Source organism: Buceros rhinoceros, unplaced genomic scaffold, assembly GCF_000710305.1.
Source record: "Buceros rhinoceros silvestris isolate BGI_N320 unplaced genomic scaffold, ASM71030v1 scaffold1714, whole genome shotgun sequence".
Taxonomy (NCBI): domain Eukaryota; kingdom Metazoa; phylum Chordata; class Aves; order Bucerotiformes; family Bucerotidae; genus Buceros; species Buceros rhinoceros.
In genome coordinates, this window is record NW_010409843.1 from 44,522 (window position 1) to 69,191 (window position 24,670).

At 41.7% G+C, this 24,670-nt stretch overlaps 1 protein-coding gene across 1 annotated transcript in view; it reads left to right on the forward strand.

Moving 5' to 3' along the window:
• Positions 1-9,803: 9,803 nt before the first annotated feature.
• LOC104492763 (sickle tail protein homolog) overlaps positions 9,804-24,670 on the forward strand; it is a gene marked incomplete at its 3' end in the record, with an annotated part of 90,988 nt that continues 76,121 nt past the window's right edge. The window contains exon 1 of the mRNA XM_010135356.1: positions 9,804-9,993. Within this exon, the coding sequence (XP_010133658.1) occupies positions 9,891-9,993 (103 nt within the window). The remainder of the gene's footprint in view (positions 9,994-24,670) is intronic.

Genomic DNA, 24,670 nt, shown 5'->3' on the forward strand with positions numbered 1-24,670 from the left:
AGATAGTGAGGTGATGAGTCACTTTTAAAATTTGGCTATCGTGTATAAATAAATACTTCGTGTCACAAAGCATTAGAATAAAGCAGAGAGTTATGTGATTTGATTTCAGAATGAAAGATTTCTGTAATTCACTTTGATTTTTGCTTATTGCCAATTACCATCTACTGTTTTACTTTGGTTTCTACTCAAATCTCAGGCTGGCATTTGTAGAAAGAGAAAACCTTGAATTTGGACAGAAAAGTACTGAAAAATAGTCTTACACTTTAACATGGATGGCTTGGGGTTTTCTGATATTTCATGTATTCCAAAGAGATGCCACAGCATGTTGCATATTTCAGTCTGGACTTGTCTGGACCAATTAAGCTGCTCTTAGACGGGCTGCTGAGTTCCTTAGGGCAACATTTTCAAATGCAAGTTCCTCCAATTAAACATCTGAATAAGAGGTCTGGAAGCATAAATGGTGAGCACCTACAGCTTTTATTGCTCCTAATTAATATCTTTAGTGTAAACAGACAGCTTTCCTGAAAAATAGGTTTCAATTTATCTAGGCACTTACAGTTAGAAACTGAAGTTTGAAAACTTTGCTTCATGTCAGTCATTTATAACAGAGTTTCGTGAAAAAAATTTTCTCCTAACTCTGGGGATCACTCTACTGAAGAGCAAACCATAGTCCTGAGAAGGGCAAACAGGAGTCAACAGACTGACTGTCCTGCTCAGTGGTTCACAGCACTCAGGATTAAAAGAAATGGGTTTTGGTGGCTTGCCACAGCAGGGAGCGTGCAGCTGGCCACCAACAGGAGCTAGCAAGGCTTCTGGGAAAACATGCAGATTTTTAGGATGGTTTGAATATCATTCCATCTTTAAAATGAGGCAGATTAAATTCTGACATGTCGTTAGACATGTTTTTTTCCAGAAGAAATTGGAGTCAGCATCAGTGAGTACAAAGAGCGGCAGTAAAGGTCCTGTCATAACAGAGAGGAGTTTTGGCTTTAGGTAAATTCATAGAATTGAGTAAAATAACCAGTCAGTGTGGTGTCCTGACCCAGCCATAGCAATGGGCTCTGGAAATGTGTGGCTGTGACTGAGCATTACCAGGTTTTAATACAGCACTTTCCTGTGGCTGCTGGTGCCATTGGCTGAGTTATCTTTTGCTCCTTGTTCACACTGGGAGGGAAGACAATCGCTCTCTTTTACCTTACCTGGGAAAACTCCTCTGGGTCTGTTTCTTACCTTCCTCAGAGCATGAAAAGATCTTCAACAGTGCTGTACCTCAAGTTCACATACACTGAATTCACTGTTTTCCTTAATTACAGTGCTGCACACGGCCCCGGGAGGGCTCTGTGATACGTGCTCTGCTTGTGTTACTCCTGTGGTGAGCTCAGGCTTTCCTCAGGACTATCAACGATTGGAGGAGGCTGATAGCACTGCAGCCAAAGGGCAGCTTGAGCAGCATCCAACACAGAGCATGACTCAAAGTCAGGAAGGCTGCAGGCAAGTGGGGTACCTTGGTTCAGTGCTAGGGATGGTGGCCAACCATGGCTCAAGCACTGTGTCTCTCCTTATCAGGGAGGAAAGACTTCTGGCCATTCATACTGTAGAAATTATATTGCAATTAAACTGAGAGTGCTTGTGAGCAAAGACCAGCTTAGTAACTCATCGTCATTGATTCAACAGAAAACCGTGAAATGTTTGTGTGTGAAATACAGAAATAGAAGCCAGATACACCCACTAGCCCATGAGCAGGCATTGGGCAATAGTGTAAATAACTCCTACACAGTCCACACGATGCCGAGTGGGCAGTTGCCCTCCTGCTCTCTTCAGCTCTTGCGATCACAGATGCTGGTGTACACCTGCTCCTTGCATGGTACCATTTCCCACTGATGGTGTCTGAAGGGAAGATGCCATAGATTTTTGCATTTCATAACATGCAGAGAAAAGTGAGCTTGTCATTAAAAATGGTTTTATGTTGCATTCAGCTGCTGAATCGTGCCCCTGCCCCTGGTTCCCCCAGTGAAAAAGTGTGCAAATGCACCCATTGCACAGATGTAATATGTACTTCAGTTTATAAAGACACGTATAAGCATTTAATTTTTCTGAGAAAGTGCTGAGGAAACCATTGTTACAATAAATGCTTAAAAATCAGAAGTTAAAAATCATGGCTGGCAAGCTGGTAACAACAGATGAGGAGAAGGCTGAAGTACTCAACAACTTTTTTGCCTCAGTCATCACTGGCAACCTCTGTTCTAAAACCCACCAAGTTGATGGACCACAAGACGGGGACCAGGCAGGCAAAGTCCTTCCCACTGTAAGCAAAGGTCAGGTTTGTGACTACCCAAGTAACATGAACACATGTAAATCTATGGGACCTGATGAGATGCATCCCAGAGTCCTGAGGAAATTGGCTGATGTAGCTGCCAAGCCACTTCCATGGTATTTGGAAAGTCCTGGCAGTCAGGTGAAGCCCCTGGTGACTGCAAAGAGGGAAACATTGCACCCATTTCTAAAAAGGGTAGGAAGGAGAACCCTGGGATGATATCTTTAAAGTCCTGGCAGTCAGGTGAAGCCCCTGGTGACTGCAAAGAGGGAAACATTGCACCCATTTCTAAAAAGGGTAGGAAGGAGAACCCTGGGAACTCCCAAGCTGTCAGCCTCACCTCTGTGCCTGGGAAGATCATGGAACAGATCCTCCTAGAAGCTATGCTGAAGCACATGGGGAACAGGGAGATGATTCAAGACAGCCAGCGTGGCTTCACCAAGAACAAGTCCTGCCTGAGCAACCTTGTGGCCTTCTATGATGAAATGAGTCCATCAGCAGACAGGGGAAGAGCTGTGGATGTCATCTATCTAGACTTCTGTAAAGGCTTTGACACGGTCCCCCACAACATCCTTCGCTCTCACTTGGAGAGGTATGGATTTGATAGGGGGACTGTTCAATGTATAAGGAGTTGGTTGGATGGTCACATCCAGAAGATGGTGGTCCACAACTCAATAACCAGATGGAGACCGGTGACAAGAGGTGTCCCTCAGGAGTTTGTACTGGGACTAGTGCTGTTTAATAGCTTCATCAATGACACAGACTGTCTGATCAAGTGCACTCTCAGCAAGTTTGCAGATGACACCAAGCTGAGTGGTGTGGTTGATACTCCTCAGGGACAGGATGCCATCCAGAGGGATGTGGACAAGCTGGGGAAGCGGGCCTGTGAGAACCTCGTGAGGCTCAACAAGGCCAAGCACAAGGTCCTGCACCTCGGTTGGGACAATCCCAGGTATCAGTACAGATTCGGGCATGATGTGATTGAGAGCAGCCTGGCAGAGAAGGACTTGGGAGTGGTGGTGGATGAAAGGTTCGACATGAGCCGGCAACATATGCTTGCAGTTCGAAAGGCCAATAGTTATGTTGGTCTGCATCAAAAGAAGTGTGGGCAGCAGGTTGAGGGATGTGATTCTCTACTCCACTGTACTCCTTTCCAGTTAGACCTCACCTGCAGTACTGTGTCCAGCTCCAGAACCCTTGGTGAAAAAAAAGACATCAACTTGTTGGTGCAGGTTCAGAGGAGGGCCACAAAAAATGATCAGAGTGCTGGAACACACTCTTTAATCTCTCAGAGGACTGACTGAGACAGTTGGGATTGTTCAGCTAGAGAAGAGGAGGCCCCAGGGAGGCCTTATTGCAGCCTTTCAGTACTTGAAGGGGGCCTGTAAAAAAGATGGGGACAGATTTTTTCAGCAGGGCCTGTTGCATTAGGACAAATCTTTCATCTCTCAGAGGACTGACTGAGACAGTTGGGATTGTTCAGCTAGAGAAGAGGAGGCCCCAGGGAGGCCTTATTGCAGCCTTTCAGTACTTGAAGGGGGCCTGTAAAAAAGATGGGGACAGATTTTTTCAGCAGGGCCTGTTGCATTAGGACAAAGGGTGATGGTTTTAAACTAGAAGAGGGGAGATTTAGGCTGGATATAAGGAAGAAGTTTTTTACAATGAAGCGTTGGGATTGTTCAGCTAGAGAAGAGGAGGCCCCAGGGAGGCCTTATTGCAGCCTTTCAGTACTTGAAGGGGGCCTGTAAAAAAGATGGGGACAGATTTTTTCAGCAGGGCCTGTTGCATTAGGACAAAGGGTGATGGTTTTAAACTAGAAGAGGGGAGATTTAGGCTGGATATAAGGAAGAAGTTTTTTACAATGAAGCTGGTGAAACACTGGCACAAGTTGCCCAGATCAGTGAGAGATGCCCCGTCCCTGGAAACATTCAAGGCCAGGTGGGACAGGGCTCTGAGCAACCTGATCTAGTTAAAGTTGTCCCTGCTCACTGCAGGGGGGTTGGACAACATGGCCTTTAAAGGTCCCTTCCAACCCAAACCATTCTGTTCTGTGGTAATTCGGATGTGACACAAATGTAAGGAAGAAATACTACTGTTGCAGTAATAAGTGCTCACGTACTGACAGTATTTCAGAATTAATAAAATCATCATTTATTGAACAGAGCCTGGTTTTATGCATATTTGCAGTCTGTCACATATCACAGGACAAATAGTTTACTTGAAAGTCAAGAAAAGTAAGGGGGTTTTTTTAATTTTATTTTTCTTCTTTATTTGAAATGTCAATAAGACTCTCAAATGTTGGGGATTTTTTTACCTATGCTAAGTGTGTTCTTTAGAGCACATGATTGGAAAGAATTATTTTACTAGTGCTGTATTATTTTTTGATGTCTTTGTTTACCATTTGTACACTGCCAGTGTCCTGAAGATAAAAGTTTTGGTCATGATAAAGGATAAGAAAGTTCCTGGAGACAAGAAATAAAAAAGTCTGACTTGTTTAAGAGATTGAATTAAATCCTTTTTTGTGTCATGGGATTTTTGTCTTAATTCTTTTTCCGTCCATGAAAATGTGTGAAGCAGATTTGCAGGAGAGGCTTTTAAAAAGGAAGAGGAAAAGGTTTCTGTTCTATAGGTCAGTATGGGAAACAACTGGAAGCAAGCATAGAAGGATGAGAGCAAAGCCGTAAACATGGGTGTAACAAAAGGATGAGAGGATTAGTGTGGGGCAAGCATGAGCAGAGGATGAGAGGCAGAAGCATGCATGGAACTTGAGGAACATCTCTGGTGCCCTGTGACTGCATTACATTGGCATCTCTGCAGTGTTTCACTTTTCCTTATTCAAGTACCTTCTGATTTCAATACTAATTACTTGAAATTTTGTTGCATTTGAAAAGCCTTGCAATTTTTGCCTTTGTTTTTCCCTCTCAGCTGGTGAAAGAACTAAAGGAGATATACTCAAAGTGCATACCTTGGACGAGCTGTAACAGACGGACATCAGTCGTGAGGCATGATTAAACACAGTTTTAATTCTTGATCTACATCCCCAAGTAGTTAGAAGTTACCAGTTAATTAGTTAGTAGTTAGAAGATACTGGGTTTACTGTAATGGCTACTTCCATGTTTATACTTAAACTTATAGTCTGTATAGATATAAGAATCTATATCCTTGTAAATAAAATACTATATCCTAAATAAAATAGTAATCTGAAAGAACTATGTAATTCTATGTAAGTTTTCACCAGAATTGTTTATCTTTATCTTGGCCTTTCCATTTGGCTGAGCTTCTTGCCTAGAACTAGCATAGGCAAGATCTGTTACCAGAGAACTCCTCAAGGAGGTTCAGCTCTACTCGACTGGCTGATAAAAAGCCTTTTGCACAAAGAAACATGCAGGAGGATGTCTCCTAACACACAGCTCTGGGAGGGAAGACCGTGGCTGACCAAGGAAATTGTAACCTAAGTAGTACTGAGACAGGGGAAAAGAGGGAGACCCGCTCTTAGTTCTGAACCTTCTTCTGTTTTCTGGCATTTCTCCCAGGGATGTGGCTTGGAAAGTGCTGGTGTTTCCTTGGTTTCAAGTGCCTGTGTGGAGCGTATGTTTACAGATGTCTTAATTTGGGATAGTGCTACTCCTTAGTGAGCATGTCTTGAGTTTTCTTCTCTGTTAAAGATGGTGGGGTTTGCCCTTTCTCCCTTAGCGGAGAGATTAAAAACGCACCCACCCAGGCCCTGTGATTTCCAGTTCATGGCTTTCACTGGATTTATGCAACATGCAGCCACAGCACCATCCTGACTTTTTGTAGCTGCAGTCTACACTACGACTGTAGGCAGGTTTCGATGAGTCCTGAAACATGGGCTATATGGTGAATATTTATATTGTAGATGCTTATACTGTGTCCTAGTTCCTAAAAAGTGCTTGAAGGTACTTCCTGAATTATTATTTTAAACTTTTCTATATTGTTAAAATATGTTCAGGAATATTCTGTAGGAAAAATATATATGGTATGACTTAAAGTATTTCTTTGCCAGCTGTCTTTTTTATCTTATTTGATGTTGGAATCAACAGCCTTGTAATTAATCATTACAAGGGTTGAGTAATGCTGAAGGTTTCTGCCCTGCTTTCTTCTACAAGTCCTTGTAGGTTATGGCTCCATAAATGTTGCTTGTCCTCTCCCCACTTTATGGGCTGGTTTTCCTAAGAAGTGCTGCCTCGGAATCAGCTTGATTATTAAGTAGCATCAAGCCTAGTGCTCACTGCCATTAAAAATTTGGTTTTCTGTCACATATACACTTATATCTCACAGTTGCTTGAATAGCCACTGTGGTTGCTGTGTTTGAGGGTGTTTTATAATCTGTTTAAAATTCAGAATTACTCCTGAAATGCAATGTTTACGTGAGTTGAGCATGTCAAACAAATAGCTTGAAGCCTTTCCTAAACCATACCTACATCTATGGCGTATCTCGCTGGTTTTACATTTGTACTACTCCAGTTACTGAGGTGGAACTGCTATGGATTTGCACTAGTATATGTTAAGGGGAGCACTGGGCTTCATGTCTGAACAGAATCCGTGATGTGCCTCTGCCTTGCTTTGAAAATGTCCGGTGCATCTCTTGTAGTGTTTGGGGTGAGGAATGAGGGCTGCCAAAAGGAGTCTTTCTCAGTGTGGTGGGTTGACCCTGGCTGGCTGCCAGGCGCACACCAAGCCGCTCTATCACTCCCCTCTCCAGCAGAACAGTGTGGGGAGAAAATAAAAGCATGGGTCAAGATAAAGGCAGTTTAATAAAGCAAAAGCAAAGGCTGCATGTGGAAGCAAAGGAAAACAAAAAATTTATCTATATTTCCCATCAGCAGGCAATGTCCAGCCACTTCCCAGGAAGCAGGTCTTCAGTATGCATTGCAGTTGCTCTGAAAGATGAAAGAAAAGCCTTCCTCCTCCTTCTTTCTCTTAACTTTTGTTGCTGAACAGACACCATACAATATTGAATATCCCTTTGGTCAGTTTGGGCCAAGCTATCCTGGCTATGTTCCCTCGCAAGACCTTGCCCAACTGCAGCCTACTGGGTGTGTGGGGGGAATGTTAGAGAGACAGCCTTGATACTGGTATGTTCGACTTTGTAGCTACCAACACAAAGCACAGCACTATGTGGTCTGCTATGGAGAAAATTAGCTCCATGTCAGCCAGATCCAATACATTTAGTCGCAGTAATGATGGCGTTATCCTCCAGGGGGACCTGAGATGCTATATATTAAGTCCTAAAGAATTGCCCCACAGACAATCAAAGAAACACAGCATTGCTGAGGTTGGCTCTGTCTGCACATTGACAGGACATGCTGGGCAACTGCACAGCTACAACTGTGTTTAGTGCTTCTGGTAGTGAAGTATCCTCTTACTGCTTAAATATGCACCCGCTCACATGTGTCGATAAACTATATACATGCAACTGCATGTCTCAAATGACATCTGGGGATTCAAACAGAAGAGAAGCAAAAATAGGAAAAGCAAAGCAAAATAAGTGTGATTTATATTATCGGAATATTTTTTCTTGAAGAAACAAAAGCAATCCCCTTCCCAACAAACTCTGAAATTAAAGACTTTTTGCAGGTTGATTATGTTGCCTTTTTTGCATCTTGTTTTATTTTTCTTTATGGTTTTCTAGGAAATTAACATTATGTGCCTTCTAGCTCGCTATTAATGGATACACACAAATAAGTCATTAATCAGTACAAGAAACTACAAAGCTGCAATGACTTGGCGTGGTAGTGCTTCTACAGTAATATGCCTGTGTAAATAAAACACTTCAGCAGTGATGGTTCCCAAGCCATTTTGGAAAGCTGAATGAAGAAGTACTGACTAATCAAATTCTTTCTCTGTGTTTGCAGGTCACTTGTCACACCTCTAGAAGTTTTCAGGCACAAGTCCCTGTATTTACAACCTGCAGAGTAGTGCTCACCATGTCAGGGGCACTTCAAAGCATACTTGAGTTTGCTGAGAACCAATGTTGTTAGCTTTAAGTCCTGCAAAATTCAATGCTTTTGGAAAATTTTGCTGTGGGACATTGCACAATACCTAGTAGTTTAATATTAGCATTTCAAAAGTGAAAAGTTCTAGAGGATTTAGCTTTCTTATGAGGTATTTCTAATTTACTGCAGTTTGTGAGCAACTGCACAACTTGGCAACAACAGGCCTCTATAGCCAGCTAATGAAAATCTAATAAAAGTTAAAGTTCTTTGTACATTCAAGGTCACATAGGGAATATTATGTGATGCGTGCTATTGCTGAAAGCCGCTCACCTCATTTCATTGGAAAAACCACTGAAGGAACCAGATGTCAGCAAGATAAGTCCTCTTGGCTTTCTAGAAAGAAGCAAAATCTTTTCTGGTTCTTGACAGCATCTTCAAACCTAGAGTTGAAGTTGAATTTAATACAGGGTGTTTTTTTAATGTACTAGCATGTGACCTTAAATGATAGGGAAGAGGAAAGTGTATACGGTTTCTGACATCTTGTGCCTGGTGCTGATTATAGGTCTTTATAATGTTCCTATTTACATACTGGTTTTGGGACAGAGTAAACTTGCTTTGCTATGAATTTCTACTTGTACAATGTCTGTTCCAGTTTGTTGTGATATAGTGTTTGCTTGAGAGACTGGAAAATTATTCTTCCAAAGTAATAGTAACATGTGGTTGAGGGATTTTCACTTAGCAGTATTGAGTATGCTTCTTAAAGCAACCTCTCGTTGTAGAAAGCACTTACAATGTCATTTATAGTTAGCAAAAAAATGTTCAGGATGTTGTGTCTTCTATTGGGTGTGGTTTTATTAGGCAATTTTACAGTGAAGAGTCAGTAGAAGTGCCTAAATGAAAGCATTTCTCTTCCCTCCTGAGAGAGCTGGCTTTTTCCAGATACTGTGGTTAGCAATTTACTAGTATGATTGCCCAGTAAAAATCGTAGTTAATTTGGTCAGTTAATGAAGATATTTCTGGTTTATCCTGATGCAACAAGAAGTAAAAAAATTCATTGTAGTTTCAGCTAGAAATGTTGGATGGCTATTTTGGATTTGCTGCATGACCTGTAACTTTCATAGATGACACAGCAGAATACAGTGAGATTGATAGCTTACAACCACATCACAGTATTTCTTTTCAGCAGGTTTCCCTGGCAGACTTGTCAACCAAGAGTATGTGTGGACATGCTTATGCTGTAGCGGTTGTTTGAACAGCAAGGAATAGCAATACCATACATCTCCTCAGCATGTCTTATCCTCAGGGCCTTGTTGCAACAAAATTTGCAATGTGGATATACAACTGTAAAAACCATAGCAGAATACCTAAGGACACTGTTTTCCTCGATAACCTACGCAGAACTGACCTTCAGCATACCAGTATTTGAAGAAGTTTGGACTTATTCCTTCTTAACTTTGGTTTCTACTCCCCCCACCCCCCCATATTCCTGTTTCAGTAGACCAATAATGAAATACTTTGTTTTGCAGACACGAAGCCCAAAGCCGTGCCAGAGCCCACAGCCTAATTTGGGTGACCAGACAGAACACCTCTCTGAAGCATCTGCCGATTCCTTAGAGGCCATGTCCGAGGGCGATTCTCCAAACCCCTTTTCGAGGGGCAGCCGCACGAGGGCAAGTCTTCCCGTGGTGCGGTCGGCAAACCAAACAAAGGAAAGATCACTGGGTAAGACCCTGCTTCTGTCCTCCTCTCTGCTCTTAGCCTACATTTTCCATTTGTGCACTCAAAATAGTTTGTAAATAGTTTGGGGTTAAAAAAGTAAAGACTTTGGTAGCACATCATTTTTAATGTAAGGTTTTTCTTTGGAAATGAGCTCCATGTGGTGTACTGGGTAATTTGAAGGAATAGTGAAGTTATTTTCATAAGATCTGAAAGGGTACTGGGAACATGGTAGACAAGGAGAAAGATGCAGACCCTTGCAGGTGAAGTGGTGACCGACAGTTAAAACCCAATGTTGCAGAAACTTTTGGGCAAGCCTGAACACTATGTGGTGGTGAATGTAATACCAGATTGCACCCTCATTTTCAGACAGAGACACTGGCTTTTTCACTTTGTCATCTTTTCGAAGACAGGCCTAGTTGGAAGAAACCTAAAGATATTATTGTTTGACAAATATATCTGTTAGTTAAAAGATTTGGTATTTGCGTGGCGGTAGCTTTCCAGACAGAGGATTTGATCGGATGCACTGATAGAGATGCCCTTTAATTTGGGGAAGTGACCTGCCATCTGCATGGTGACACGGGTGATATGTCAGCACAGGTGGACAGCTCTGCTTCCCAAGTTCCTCCCATATCTCAGGGTTGAATTAAGCCCAGCTGTGAAACAGAGGTCCTTTTATGATGGTGGATTTTTGTCCTGGAGACTCTGCTCTTAGCTGATAGATGATAGAAGTAAAGGCTGTTTTTTGAGGAGACACACCAGAGGACAGTTAAACTGCTGTGAGAAGACAGCATAACTCATATGCAGATTGCTGAGGAAGGCAGGATTTTTTGCTCAGAGGTAATAAAATGAAATGCTGCTTTCCTGTAGACTCATCTCCTGACATAGAGATGACATAAACCAAAGGCTGGGCTGTAAACCATACTATGCTTGTGAGCTTGTCACAACAGTTCACTCATTCCTCAACAATCTGAGACGGTTTCTGTCAAGACTATTATGTCTGACAAACACAACAAATGAGAAGAAAAAAGCGCTGGAAGGGTTCCCTGCCACCCTCAGAGCTGGCAGGTGCTGAGCAGTGGGCCTGGGGACGAGGGGCTGATCCCTGCCCGTGTCAGATCATGGAGCAGCACTGCTGCTCTCCCAAAGCCCGTTGGGCCACCAATACATCAAGCTCTTGGGGTTAAATTTTGAAGACTTCAAGAGCGAGTAGCACATGTACGTTTATTATATGTGTAGAGGATTCATCTCTCTGTATATGTCACTGCTGGCTAGGTTGTCCTCAGAGCGGCTTACCCTGAGATTTTTTGGAAAACAAAAAATTTGCTTCAGAGTGATGTGGACCGGGCTTTTGCAGTCCAGCCTCACAACAGGGGTTTCGGCTGGCATTCAAGGTTACCTCAGGTCGTGTAGTGTATCTCAGCTCTGAAATTGTGTTTCAGATGTGACTGAGAACTGATAAACAGCTTTAAGGACGCTTTTTTATCAGCACTGAAGGGGGTGGCCTGCTACGCAGCAGTGCTTTGTGCAGTGTTTTCTCCCACAAAAGCTGAGCTAGAAACAGCTTTCTCATTGTCAGCGTGTACATATGAAAAGACTACAATAACAACCCTGTTTCTGGAAAACACTGAAGTGCTCAGGGCTATGAATAAACCTGGTGACAGGAACATAGGAAGGGCCACACTGGGTTAGACCAAGAGTCTGCCTGGCCCTGTGTTTTGTCTCTAAGGGGTACCATGGGCAGCTAGTCTAGGCAAGAGGAAGAAGAGGGTAAGTATATGTATGTATGAGCCTTCCCTGAGTCCTCTCCCAGCCTCTAGCAATCAATCTTCAGCTTAGGGACTTCCTGGTTTTGGTTTCTGCCTGCATGATAACCCTCAAGAGATGTCTCCTCCGGGTATTTGTTCAGTCTCTCTTTGAACCTGTGTAAATTTTTCACATCCACAACAGTGCAGCTGTGACTTTGGCAGCAAGTTTTGGTTGGTTTACTGCTCAACTATTGCTTTTCTGTTGCTTTGTTTTGGTTTTGCTTATCCGCCCTAAGTTATGTCCCCTTGTCCTAGCATTGCAAGTGATAGCAAACATTAGATCACTATCTGCTCCCCCTAGGCCATGTCTGATTTTGTAGTCTGTCATTTCTCTCAGGTCACCTCTTCACCCTGAGAAGAGCTGCTGTAATCACTTGTTCCTCATCCAGAAACCGCTCTGGACATTTGATAATTGTTGCCCTTCTTTACACCTTTCCCAGTTTGGCAGTATCTTTGCTGAGATGAGAGGACCAGAAGCTCGCTGTTAAGTAGTCCACTTTTAAATCCCTTTTTCAGCATCTGTTGCGTACACTGAAATGTGTTGTCCAGGTGCTAATGGTGGACAGTCACATGAAGACGTACCATTTTTTTTAATGGTCAGGATTTCAGACCCTGCAAGGCACCCTATCATCTCAGCCTCTCTTGCGTAAACTAGAGACAAGACCCTGGTTTATCCCATTATGAGCAGACAAAATGCAGGGGGGAAAAAAGGGGGTGGGGAGGCAGTGTAATATGAAGCATTTCGGTTGAGAGTTTTTAGATTTGAAAATGGAGAAAAATAATGTTCTGAAATTTTACTTTTGAGACTCTTTGCAGACTATGGCCCCATTAGGATTGTTTTTACTTCCAGCAGTACAAAGGGAGTGTTTATTTTTAAAAACCAGGAAACTATTTATAACTTCAGTTTTAAAAGTGTCATTAAAATATTTCTGTTCACATGATTTTAAACATGTATAATCACATCCGTTTCAATCTCTATTAATTTTTTAATTTAATCTAATTTAAATAGAAATTATGCTTTGATCCTTATCCAACATAATTTCAGTGAGGAAAATGACCAAATTTTTGGATTTTCGTTATTTTTACATCTAGTATCGCAATGCCATTCTTTTAAAAAACTGATGTTTCCTTTTTGAAATTCTAATACTTTTGTAGTTTCCTATTTTACTAACTACATATGAGTCAGTTTCTAAATTGTAATCTGAATTAACATGGAGTCTGAAGAAGGAATAGTGGTAATGCATTTTGGCTACCCCAACATCATGGTTTTGTCAGTCAGGGCTAATCTAATAGGACGTGGTATTCATGTGGAGTTGACCCAGAAAACAGCATTCCAGTTGTGGGGCCATTTAAAATTTCAGCTACAGCTTTCAAAACGAAGGTCTTTCTTGGCTAAGAGGTGCATCAGAAATCAGCATTTGTCTCATCAATCTGCAGCCTGGAGACAAAGCGAGATATTAGAATATATTAATTCACTGTGCAAGAGAACATTAAATGTATTTTAAAATATTTATTTGAAAGCTGGGAGTTTTTCCAGTGTGATAACTGTGGGAAAAAATTATCTACCAAAACTGTCAGAGTGAGAATCAGCTGAAATCTGGAAAATGCTCAAAAGCTTTCAGCAAACTTCACTTGCAATTTGCCTGGAGGAAGCAGAACCTGACAAGCACCCAGCGAGGTTACGCCAGCAGCCAGCCCATGCCTGCGCTGCAGCTCTCTGCTGTCGCTGCTCCAGTACCTCTGCAACAAAATTAAGACTGACAAATATTTTCACTTGTAGTGTCTCATGTGGCACATCTGTACAAATGATGGGCCTGATCCTTTGTGATGGCGGGCACTGGCATTCTCAGTGGTTACCGAGTGGTTGAGATGGTTGATACGATGGGTAGCAGCTGTGTAGAGCAGGGTGTGATTACAACCTCTGATTGCAGTAACAGCTGTAGGTACTCCTGCAGGATCGGGCTGTATATGCAAGGTTGGATTGAGGAAGAATACAGTACAAGGAGGGATTTCCATAAATGCACAAGGGTTTGGATTTGAGAAGTCACTGAGGTTGCAGGCACCTTTTCTGCGTGTCCCAGTCTGGGTGCCTGGCCACTCCAGTCCAGGTGAATAAGGGGCAGAGGATGACTGGGCTCCTTGCTTGTAAACCTGTGGCTAAAATTAGGTGGCATGAAAAGGCCTTTGTTGATCCCGTTGATCCTGACAACATTTGCATTTTATTTGCCTTTGGAGGGATTACTTGTAGGAGTAAAATTACACAAACACTTAAGGATTGACATGGGGAAGGTCTTAAACAATGATGGAGTGATCTGATTATTTGTTAGCCCCCCAACCCCAAGTTTTATCAGGTATAGATTTGAATGTCTGATGAATTAGTCTGCTGCTATCTTCTCTGGAAATACTGTTACTGATTGTAATAGTAACACCTGGATCTTTCATAGCGTTTCTTTCAAGTCTTTCACAAAACCTGTTAAAAAGAAAGTCGGGGCCACAGTTACAATTTTACACATAGGAAAACTTCTGTGGAGAGAGGGATATATATATTATGTTGGTGGTAATTAATTGATTGTTTTACTATTTATGAGCTAGAAATTAAAATAAGCATGTTAAATCAGGCAGAAGATGTGTGAACGGCCATAGGCTTTGTAAGAGAAGCCTGTGATTTGTTAGCAGTGATTTGTTGCTCTCTCCAATTCCTTAGGGCATGATTCAAGCCTAATGAAGTCAGCAGAATCTTCAGTTTAATTCATGGGAGAGGAACTCCCTGGGAACTGCATTTCCAGTTAAGGCTGAGTATAGCTTTAAAGCATTTAGTCATCTTAAAGAAATTTTCGCTATCAAGTCTTGTAACAGCATATGCAAAGCAGCCAACGTGCAAAAAGGTCATGTAAATATTTGCTGTTATGGTCAGATACATTAACATGGGCTGGCAGGTCTATAGAAAAAACAGCCTGAAACAAGGTCTGATTGTTGAATTGAAACACAGACCCTAGGACATTTTAACATCCTAAGGTAACAGCGGTTTTCCTGTCCAGCTTTTCTAGACTTTATCTTCTTGCACATTTCTTCAAATTATAGCTGAAGTTTTTGGACCTGAAAGAAAAAACACCACAACTCTTACTGGAATTATTTTGCATCAAAAGAGTAAAAGAAACTAAGCGATCATATTGACATACCGTAGCATTGAGAATTTTTCCCGTTTCATTTGGTATCCTCACATGATTTGTTAGACAGCTATATGAAAGAGTGAAGTGTGGGCCTTCCCAGGCTATCTCTTGTGCACTTGATTATTGCCTACTTAACAGATTCTTCCTCCTGTAAGAGGATGTCTTGCACGTAACTGAAAAAAAAATGCTTCCAAGAAGCAAGATCTTACTTAGTACATACTCTTGCAACAGAAGCGCATTCTGTCTGCCACTTTGGAGGGCAGACAGATGCAAAGCTGGTAAGGCAGAAAATACAAAGCTGGTAAGCTGTGTATTTTAGGTGCTGTGTCACCTGGAGCTGAGTTTGATTCCACTGCAGCACGGTGCATCATCATGGATCCAGTGGGTTCATTGCAGTGATACAACAGTGGGAGATGTGCAGTGGACCAAATAAAACCATTACCTAGGCAAGTCTGTAACTGTATCTGATAAATCTGTAACATGTTTTTGGAATGCAATCTTTATTATTTATTTGCACGTAGTAATACTAAAGGACCTAGACTGAAAATGGAACCTTTCAGTGTTGGGTGATACACATGCGGAGAAAATACTCCTGTTGCTGGAGCTTGCAACATACATAAAACAGAATGAAAAGTGGTGAAGATAAAGGAAGCAGAAAAGTAATTAGGGTCCAACCTGATACATATTTAGTGATTCTACTGCATAGTTTCTATGTTGGGCCTGAGTTCAGGTTTTTGTTTTCAAGGGAAAATACTGTTGTCTCTGTGGTATCATATAAGGCTGTCTATTGGGTTTGTTCTCATTCTCTCTCAATCTCTCTTTTGCGTTTTTGGCTATAGAGCAGCCTGATTTAAACAGGGTGAGAAGATAATCAGTACATCAGAGGCTTGTTGATAGCCTGCTGATTAGGGTACTGTCTTGGGACAATAGGGACAATGATCTGAGTAACTCTCAAGATGGGAGCCCTTCTGGATGGATTTTAAACTACTCAACTATTTCATAAAGGGCAGGCACTTGGTACCCTTGCTTCTACCCAGTTACCTTCTGTGATGAATAGACCATCTGTGGGGGTGAGCGCAGAGCAGTGGCTGTTTTTTATCTTGGCTTTAACAAGGCTTTTGACATCTCTCCTGTAGCCTCCTTGTAGCTGCATTGGGGAGATATGGGTGGCCTTTAAGGTGAGTATGGCTTAATGCTTTAAAGTCTAACTGGCAGCTGATTTTCAGTGGTCTTCTTCATGGATGGACTCTGGGGCCAGTGCTTTTTAACATCAGCAACTTGACTGATGGAATGAACCATGGCACTAGGTTTGGGAGATCCTTCAATATGCTGGAGGGTCAGCCAGCCACTCACTGGGACTCTAGAGAGCCAGAGGAATGGGCTAGCAGAAACTTCATGAAGCTCAACAAGGGCAAATGCAGTCTTTCAGCAGAGGCAGAATAACCCTGTGTGACAATATAGGCAGGAACAGACCAGCTTGGGAGCAGCTTTGCCAGAAGAAATTAGGGTCGGACACAAGTGTGTCCTTACAGCAGTGAAAACTGCACAGCTGGCTATGGAAAAAATTTAACCAGCAGTTCAAGGGAAGTTATTATTCCCCTCTTCTAAGCATTTGTGAGGGTGCACGTGGAGTGTTATGTCCAGTTTTGGCTCCTCAGTACAAAAGAGACAATGACAAACTGGAGTGAGCCCAGCAAATGGCCTTTTGGCATCCTTCTCCTTAACCTTGCTAACTAAGGTCATGGGTCCAAGATCCTGTTTACTTCAGGTCTTAACGACTTAAAAATAAGTCAAGCTGCTTGTTAGAGCCCATGTAGGTGGATTTCTGGTGTGACACTGTAACCAGCTTTGCTCTTACATCCTAATGTCTCAGCCTGTTGACTTACTACTGACAGTAGTGAACTCTTTAGAAATTAAGTAACTTTGGAAGTATTGAAGAGAATTCCTGCAGTAAATACAAAAAATTTGGTATATGGAGCAAAACAACGAAGTCAAGCATGGCCTAGATTACTTTAATGCTCCATATTATCAAGTATTAAAACGCTTACATTCTGCACTTGAATGCATCACTTTTACATGGTTTAGTACTGAAAAAATGGGGTTTATTAGAAATAGTCACCACTCGAGTAATGTGTGTTTGTTACAGCTGATTTATATAGGAAGGAAATAAAATTGGGGAGAATTTCTCTTTCTCTTTGTGTTTATTCAAGAGAAAGAACAAGTATTCCAAGAAATGTAATTAATGTTTTCTTGTCCTTTTGCTATTGCCCCTTTAAAAGTTATTAACAAAAATGCCCCTATGTAGAATATTTGTTTACGGTGTCCACAAAGGCTTAACATGTCTACATAGCCTTTGGCAGACGCATCCTCTGAAATTGTACTAGTCAGCTCGGTATCTTTGGCTGGGAGCCGGCTGGTCACGGCTTACTGGCTTCTTCAGAGGTCAGGGGCTCAGCTTCTGGTGGGCAAAAGCAGTGCAGCTGCAAGAGCCTGTGTAGCTATGTCCTGTCCCTGTTCATGTGTAGTTCTCTGATTTTACTATGACAAGTTAGTGCATGTGAACTGGAGTAAATGCAGCATGGCAGAGCATATGGGTCCTCTGCAAAATAGCTCTGGTACACATGAAATTTATAGTTCATCTCACTGAGATGTTCAGTTGTCATTTTTTCCTATTTTGTCAGTAAGTATCGCAGGATTTTTGTGTTCTTCCAAGCTTCCTAGTGTTGTTTTGTTGTTAGGGATATGAAAAAGTCATCTTGCTGGTCACTTGGACTATTCCAGCAAGAGCAAGGGTATAGCTGCAATTACTATCCAAAAGTCATCCTGCCAGAACATTATTTTCCGTCTGGGGAACTGGGTAAAACTGAAATGTTTCTTCAAACACTCTAAATAATAGAAGTAACTGTCTAGACTTGATGGACTGCTAACATAGGTATATGGACAAAGTTGTCTTTTGGCAAGAGACTATTTCACAGATTTTATGTGCAATCAGATAGGGCAAATACCAACTTTTCTTTAGGTAAAACAAGTTGTCCATTTTCTTCCTGGTTTTTGCCTTTTCTGCATAGCCAGCAAAATGTATCCGTTTGTAGAAAAGTGCGAGTATTTGAGTGACAGCTAAAATCTTTATTTCTCATAACACTTTGGTAGAAAGTTGATGTGACTAGTGAATTTTCCATGTGTTTTTTCATTAGGTGACAGATCTATTGCAGAATTACAGCAAGTCACTCTAAATAGCAGAAAAAGATGAAATGGCAGTAAGAGGTAGTACTGGACTAAATTAAACACGTCCTGTTTTTATTGAAATTGCTATCAAACAACTTAATATGTTGAGCAAAACTCTTCAGGTTATTCTGGAAAAAAATATATAAAATAAATAGTTTTTATTTCAGTAAAAGGTGTGCTTTTTTATTCTCTTAGTACTTGAAGACAGCTAAGTACATTTATAGATATTTTCTGAATGTGGAGGACAGATTATCATCAGGGAGTAGCTAAAGGAAGCTAGTACAAGAGCTTCAGGCTAGAAATACCACAAGGATCATGGCGATGACCTCAGACTCGTTGGAAATGTGTGTGGTGAAGTAGAAGAGTCAATTCTTGAGGGTGTGGAAAATGAGAACTGCATATTGAGGAATTTCTTCCACACTGCAAGAGCTGTTACTGTAATAAACTTGTGTCTGCGTCACTTTTGCAGAATTTGGTGATAAGGACACCAACTATCTGTTGTCTGCTGGTCTGATAGCCAGGAAGTGGAGGGTAGAGGGGTGTGCGGAGAACAGTATAGGTTTATGCCACCCTTACAGTCTCATGTATTACAATTGTGTCAAATAAAAATCAAAGAAAAATTGAAAGGACATTGGCATTTTGGTTAAAAAGAAAAAGTACATAAAATTGTAAACTGGATTTTGAGGAAATGCTTGACAGTTTTTATTCTGATTCCTTCTGGGTTGTCCTGAAGTGTCCCAACAAGATTAGCCGTTATCAAGATTTTAAAAGTTATCTTTAGTTTTTAGAACTGATGCCAGTCTCAACTAATTTGACATAAATATGAGGAAGAAACAAGGGTGTGTTTTCTCATTTTTGCTTGTTGGTGTTGCTGCTAACTTCAGCGTGAGGGAAAGTGCAGACAGAGACGATGATTCAATGAACATATGGTGGAAAATCAAGCTAAACTAGCATGAAAAGACAAAGATTGTCCATCATCTCAAAAAGAGATAGTTAACTGATGGTTAGGTAAAGAGTGAAACAAATCTAATGACAACTTCACCAACCTCTAACTCAACATGGTGTTGTTGAATTTACTTACAAAACGTAGCTCAGCTTGATTTCTGGCAGTTCTCACTGCTTTTCCTCACCTTTCTTCACCTTAAGATACAGATTTCTTTGCTAGTTTATCCAATTTCGCACCCCTTATATATCCTGTACTAATTCCTAATATAATTTTCTGATGTTATCATTCACCCAGCAAGGTCTGAAGGCCTGCTGTACGTGTTTTAGTTAGACATAACTTTGCACCTTTGATTTAGAGACCTTCCAGAGTTCCCAGTGCATCCAGGTTTTGATTGCTGTGGTCCAATCAGCTTTACTAACTACTCAAAAATTTCAAATTGGACACAAAATTTCCAGAGGATACATAGAGAGTCTGGATCAGAAGAGAGTAGTAGTGCCTTGTCCATGCTGGTGATTTCTGGTTCTGTGGGAAGGTTTCAGTCCTCCAGCCCCCAAGCATCCAACATCAGTCAAATACAGATATTATCATTGGTTAATACTTTTCTTCAGACAGGAGCCCATGGATTAAGGTATTGCCAGTTGTCTGTAAGATTTTTCAGTGCAGAAATTTCCAAGATGTCTTGCCTACACAGAGACTTTCCCATAGGTTCACAGGAAAAAACTCATGAACTGGATTTTAGGCTTCGTACGTTATTTTGTAACACTGAGGAGTTATTTAACTCCTCTGCCTGTTTTCTAACATAGGCTTTTGCTATAAGGAGCAAACCTTTACCAGTTGTAGATGAAGAGTTATGATCTTACCAGTATGGGTACAGTGCTGAGCCATTTTGGTTATGCAGCTCCTTGCTCTAAAGCCAGCCTAGACCCCATGTGTTTAGGAGTGGTTCAACGTTACGCCGTGTGGGCGTGTCTTCAGCTGCCAAGTGGGTTTTACAGCCCAGTGGCAGTATCTGTGCTGACCGTGCATCTGGTGCATCTGCGTGAGCTGCAGCCACAGCATGGACAGTCCTCAAAGCTGTATTTGCTGGACTAAAGGTGCAGGATGCCTGCTCTGATCATCTTCCATATCCAGGGCTGATAGGTTCAGCTTGTGCAGAAGGCACTGCCTGCGTAAATCAGGTTAACAGTGTGTCTTTCATTGCTCTGTGATGTGTTTCATGAAGACCATCCCTGAGAGAAATGATGAAATATTTTCAAGTCCTGTCATTGACATTTGGTAAAGGGGGAGCAGGAAGTCTTTTGTTTTTGAAAGAGCTCTGTATGCGGGGAAGGAAAGGGTGATCATGTGGTGTGTTCTCATGATCATCATCGGATCTGGGTTTTATGCTTGTAAACCTTTCTTTGAACACGTCCTTTCACCTCTAGGGTGTTTAATTTCCCCTGCTTTAAAACATACCTTTCTGTTGACAGCAATGTTGTGAAGCAATTTGTAAAGAGGTTTAAGTTTCTAAAGCCTGGCTTATACATAAATGTTTTCTGCTGTTTAGTTTTGCCTGTGTTTAGTTCCATAGCCCATTGCCCGCAGGGTGAAGAACAACCAAAAATTCCAGAGGTATTTCTGAAACTAAGCTATATCAGCATGATGAAGTGGAAAGCCCAACATCACAGTTTGCCTTGTACTTGTAGGAAAGCCCAAGGCTGGCAGAATCTAGGAGCGCCTAGAAATAGTCGCCACAGTGTTGTCTGACTTGCACTTTCAAAACCATTGCATGGTATGGTTTCCTCATTCACGCTGATCTTCATACCTGCCTTCCTAGAGTAGCAGGGCATTTTGCAGTCCTGTTTTGCGTTTCGTAATTCTTGGGACAATCTTCATGTTCAGGTAAATCCACTGTAGCAGAAACGTAAGTGCAAGAGGGACTTTAGGGTACATGGAGACATTAACTTCTGCTGTGTTTAACCTTCTTCCCAGCAGCTTTGCTGGCATATGTGCTGTGCCCTAACAAAAACCATGTCTGAGTTATATACTGGGTTTTCTTGCTTTAATTCTCCATGGGAGTGATTTTTTAGCTGAAGGTAAAACAAATCTCAGCTCCAGCAGCTTCCATGAAGTTGAGCCTGTGGGTATTGCTGGTGTTCAGAGTTTCAGATGGGCAACATGTGGGAGAAAAACATCTTGTGGGAGAGAAACATCAATGACTTAAAATAATGGATTTTGAATCTCTTTATTCTGTCATGCTGAAATAGGATTTTTAAAAGTGAGCAGTTAGTTTTGTCAAATAGGAAATGCCCTAAAGCATTGCTATATCATGGTTACAGATCAGACAACTCAAGAGGAAAGGCATTAGGTTTTTTTTAAAGTATATGTGATTTAAGGGAGAGCAAGAAAAAAAGAACTTAGGCCTTTGAAAATGTCTTTTCCCCCTACAGTGAGATTGTGGACAAAACTTTTCTCCGAGTTGTATGTTAAAGCTGTCTATTTTAAGGCATGATCTTTCTGGATAAGGAGCATATTTGCTTTGAAAAATCCAAGGCCCAAAGACAGCTGTAATTTTGTTTTGGATCAATATTTTGTGGGAGTGTGGCAGGACAGTAGGAGTTAAGACTGTTCCGAAATGATTTAGGCTTGTGTATAAGGAAGATTCTTCAATTCTACCATTTCTTTTGTGTTAATGGTTTCAGTAGCTCAGTATTCAGCATGTTTTTAGTGGCCTGAAATGCAAAACCAGCATTTTCTGCATTCTGCACTAACTTCTAAACTAAACAGAAGAGAGAGTCACAGGCAACTGCAAAGCTGGTATGCAAAGTCTGGTTTTTTAGTCAAAAAATCATTTTTTGCCATTTAATCCAAGAAAATTTCAAATGTCAGAATATAGAAGGCTCCTTGTATTCTTCCTAAGAACTGAAAGCTATCATCAAATACGAATATGTTTTCGCACATCTTGGAACAGTGAAATAAATGCATTTAAAATGCGTACTTAAGGTTTTTCTACAAATATAGTTAGTTTCTGAATTCTAAACAATGTTTAGCTGCATAAAATATTTGAGTGAGCACTAAAAAGCTAATTTTACCTAGAAGAACATATGGAACTAAATGATGTCTCAAATTAAAATAAAAAAAAATGTTTACTATCTCATTAAATATTGGCATTAAAAATAAAATTCTTTGGAAAATTCTCTGGAAAATTCTCCTCAATCTTTGAAAGAAAACTAGGTATTTTTCAGTCTGGAACAATTTTTCCAGCCAAAGGAAAATGAAAGTTTGTAAACCCTTCATAAAGGGTCCAATTGCTACTTTAAAGAAGGAAAATGTGTCTTGATAATAGTAGACATTAACAGCGCCATTTTATAAAAGCAGCCTGATATTATGTAATGGTTAGGTAATGCTGAGTAGTCTGTTTAGTATTAAAAATTTAACATCTTCCTTCCCTAAGTACAAGCACAATTATCTGCGCGCTAATTGTAGGATCATCTGACTATGTATGTGTTCATTCTTCTATAACAGTTATGGACAACATAAGGACAAAAATACTAAGCCTAAGGGGAGAGAGGGCTGAGATTAAAATGCCTTTTGTTCTTTTTATTAAATGCCTTTGTATTCTAGGACTTTAGCTTTTCCCTTTGCTTTTGCTCAGTGTATCTCAGCACCACAAACTGTCCATCCCATTGCTGATGATTCAAGTGAGAGTCACTGAGCTACCATCTACGTTTAGCGATTTGCTGAGATGTGATGGTGACTGATGGTAGCTGCATTCAGAACCTGGCATTCCCAACCATCCTGTTTGTACTGGCCGTGGAAGAACAACACACAGTGCATCTACGTTGCAAATAGTGTGGTGGAATTCAGTTTGTGTAAAATTCTCTGCCTAGTTTTAGCCTGTCTGTCTTGATTATTGGTGGATGCAAATGCATGGCAGTGCAGAATCTGCTCGGGCTCCAGTCTCCCTGAAAATGTAATATAGACTTTAGCAGTTAGTTCAGCCTGAGTGCTGTCCTTCTACCATTGTGTCACTAGCAACATTGAAACTGGGTGGTGTAAAACTGTTTTGATTGTGTATCTACGTAAGCTGCAGTGAATTCAGTGTAGGTGTTCCTGTAATCACTAATTCTTGAGCAGATTTGACATAATTTTGGTCAAGGGTTAGAGGTGGGCCAACCACTAAACTAATGACAGACGCTCTTTATCAACCCCCACTCCTTCCCCCACTTTCCAAAGAGGGGAAAGAGGAGAAGAGTAAGAGAGAGAGACTTACGTATTGGAAAAGAAAACTTAAACTGCTTTAATGAGAATAATAATCACCACCACCACCATGGCTTGGCTTTGCGAACGAAGATCTGGGAAGGGCTTTTCCCACGCTCACTGCAAGCGATGAGTGCACCCTTCAAGCCTGTGGGGTGGATTTTCTAGGTGAGGCGCAGCGTGCGCGGAACTGGCTCCACCCTTTACACCTGAGGTTCATCTGCCAGGGCCTGGTGAGCTTGGACGGTGACAGCGAAGTCCTCGGGTCGTAGGTTTGGTTAGAGGGTCCTTCTCTTAGATGATGGATGCCTTACAAGGCTAAATGAGCTCCATCTGCCCGGGTTTGGAGTCAGAGTTGTCCTTCTCCTAGGATGGCTGCCCGAAGGCTAGTGAGCCCATCCTGCCCGTGGACAGACTTTGTCTGACCCTTCAGCCGAGACCTGTCTGGCTTGGAAGACCCCACCGGAGGCACATACCACCACCAGCAGAGCTCTCAACCTCACAAGGGCATGCAAGCTCCTTCCCCATGGCAAGGGGGTGCCCATGAAAGAGTTGCTGCTCTACCTCTGGATATCACAGACCCTGGCACGGGGCGGATGAGGCCGGCCAAGAACAGGAGTCCTGGAGGTCAATGAGAATAATAATAATGAAATGGGATCTGACATTTTATTGTCTGCTTACACCACTGCAGAAGCTGTATCTTCTCCATCTCTTACAGATAGCAAGAGAGTAAAGGTGTTTCTTCTGGCACACTGCACTGCTGTACAGAGATGCCTGAGGTGTCCCAGAAAGAGCACAGTGTACTTTCAGCCGTCCATGCTCCGGCAGGACATCCATACCTTGAGTATGGATTAGATATGTACGCTCAGCAGGGCTTATCAGGCCCTGTTTCGTCTGTATCCAAAGTAGTTTGGCTGAGAATTTGGCTCTGCATCTGCTCTCTAGTGCTGTGAATCCCAAGAAGTTTCTGAATTCGGTTGCAGTCCTGTCGCAGCCTGGTTCCTGCTGTGCACGTCCTAATAAGCCTTCCCACGTTGGGGATGCTCGTGAGAAGACCTTTTTGTGGTCTTTAGGAGTCAGGCCCAGCATGATCAGAGCTATCCAACCCCATCAAGTCCAGTCCGATTTCTGCTTTTGGTTGAGATGGTCTGTATTCATGTTTCTCGCATTATTGAGCGTCTCACAGCCTTCCATTCCTTGAAATGAAAGAGGTAGCTATATCAGAATGGTGTTCTTTTTGTCTTGAGCGAATAAGAATGTCGATATTTTGTAGTTCAGCATCTAAGATTGCTTGT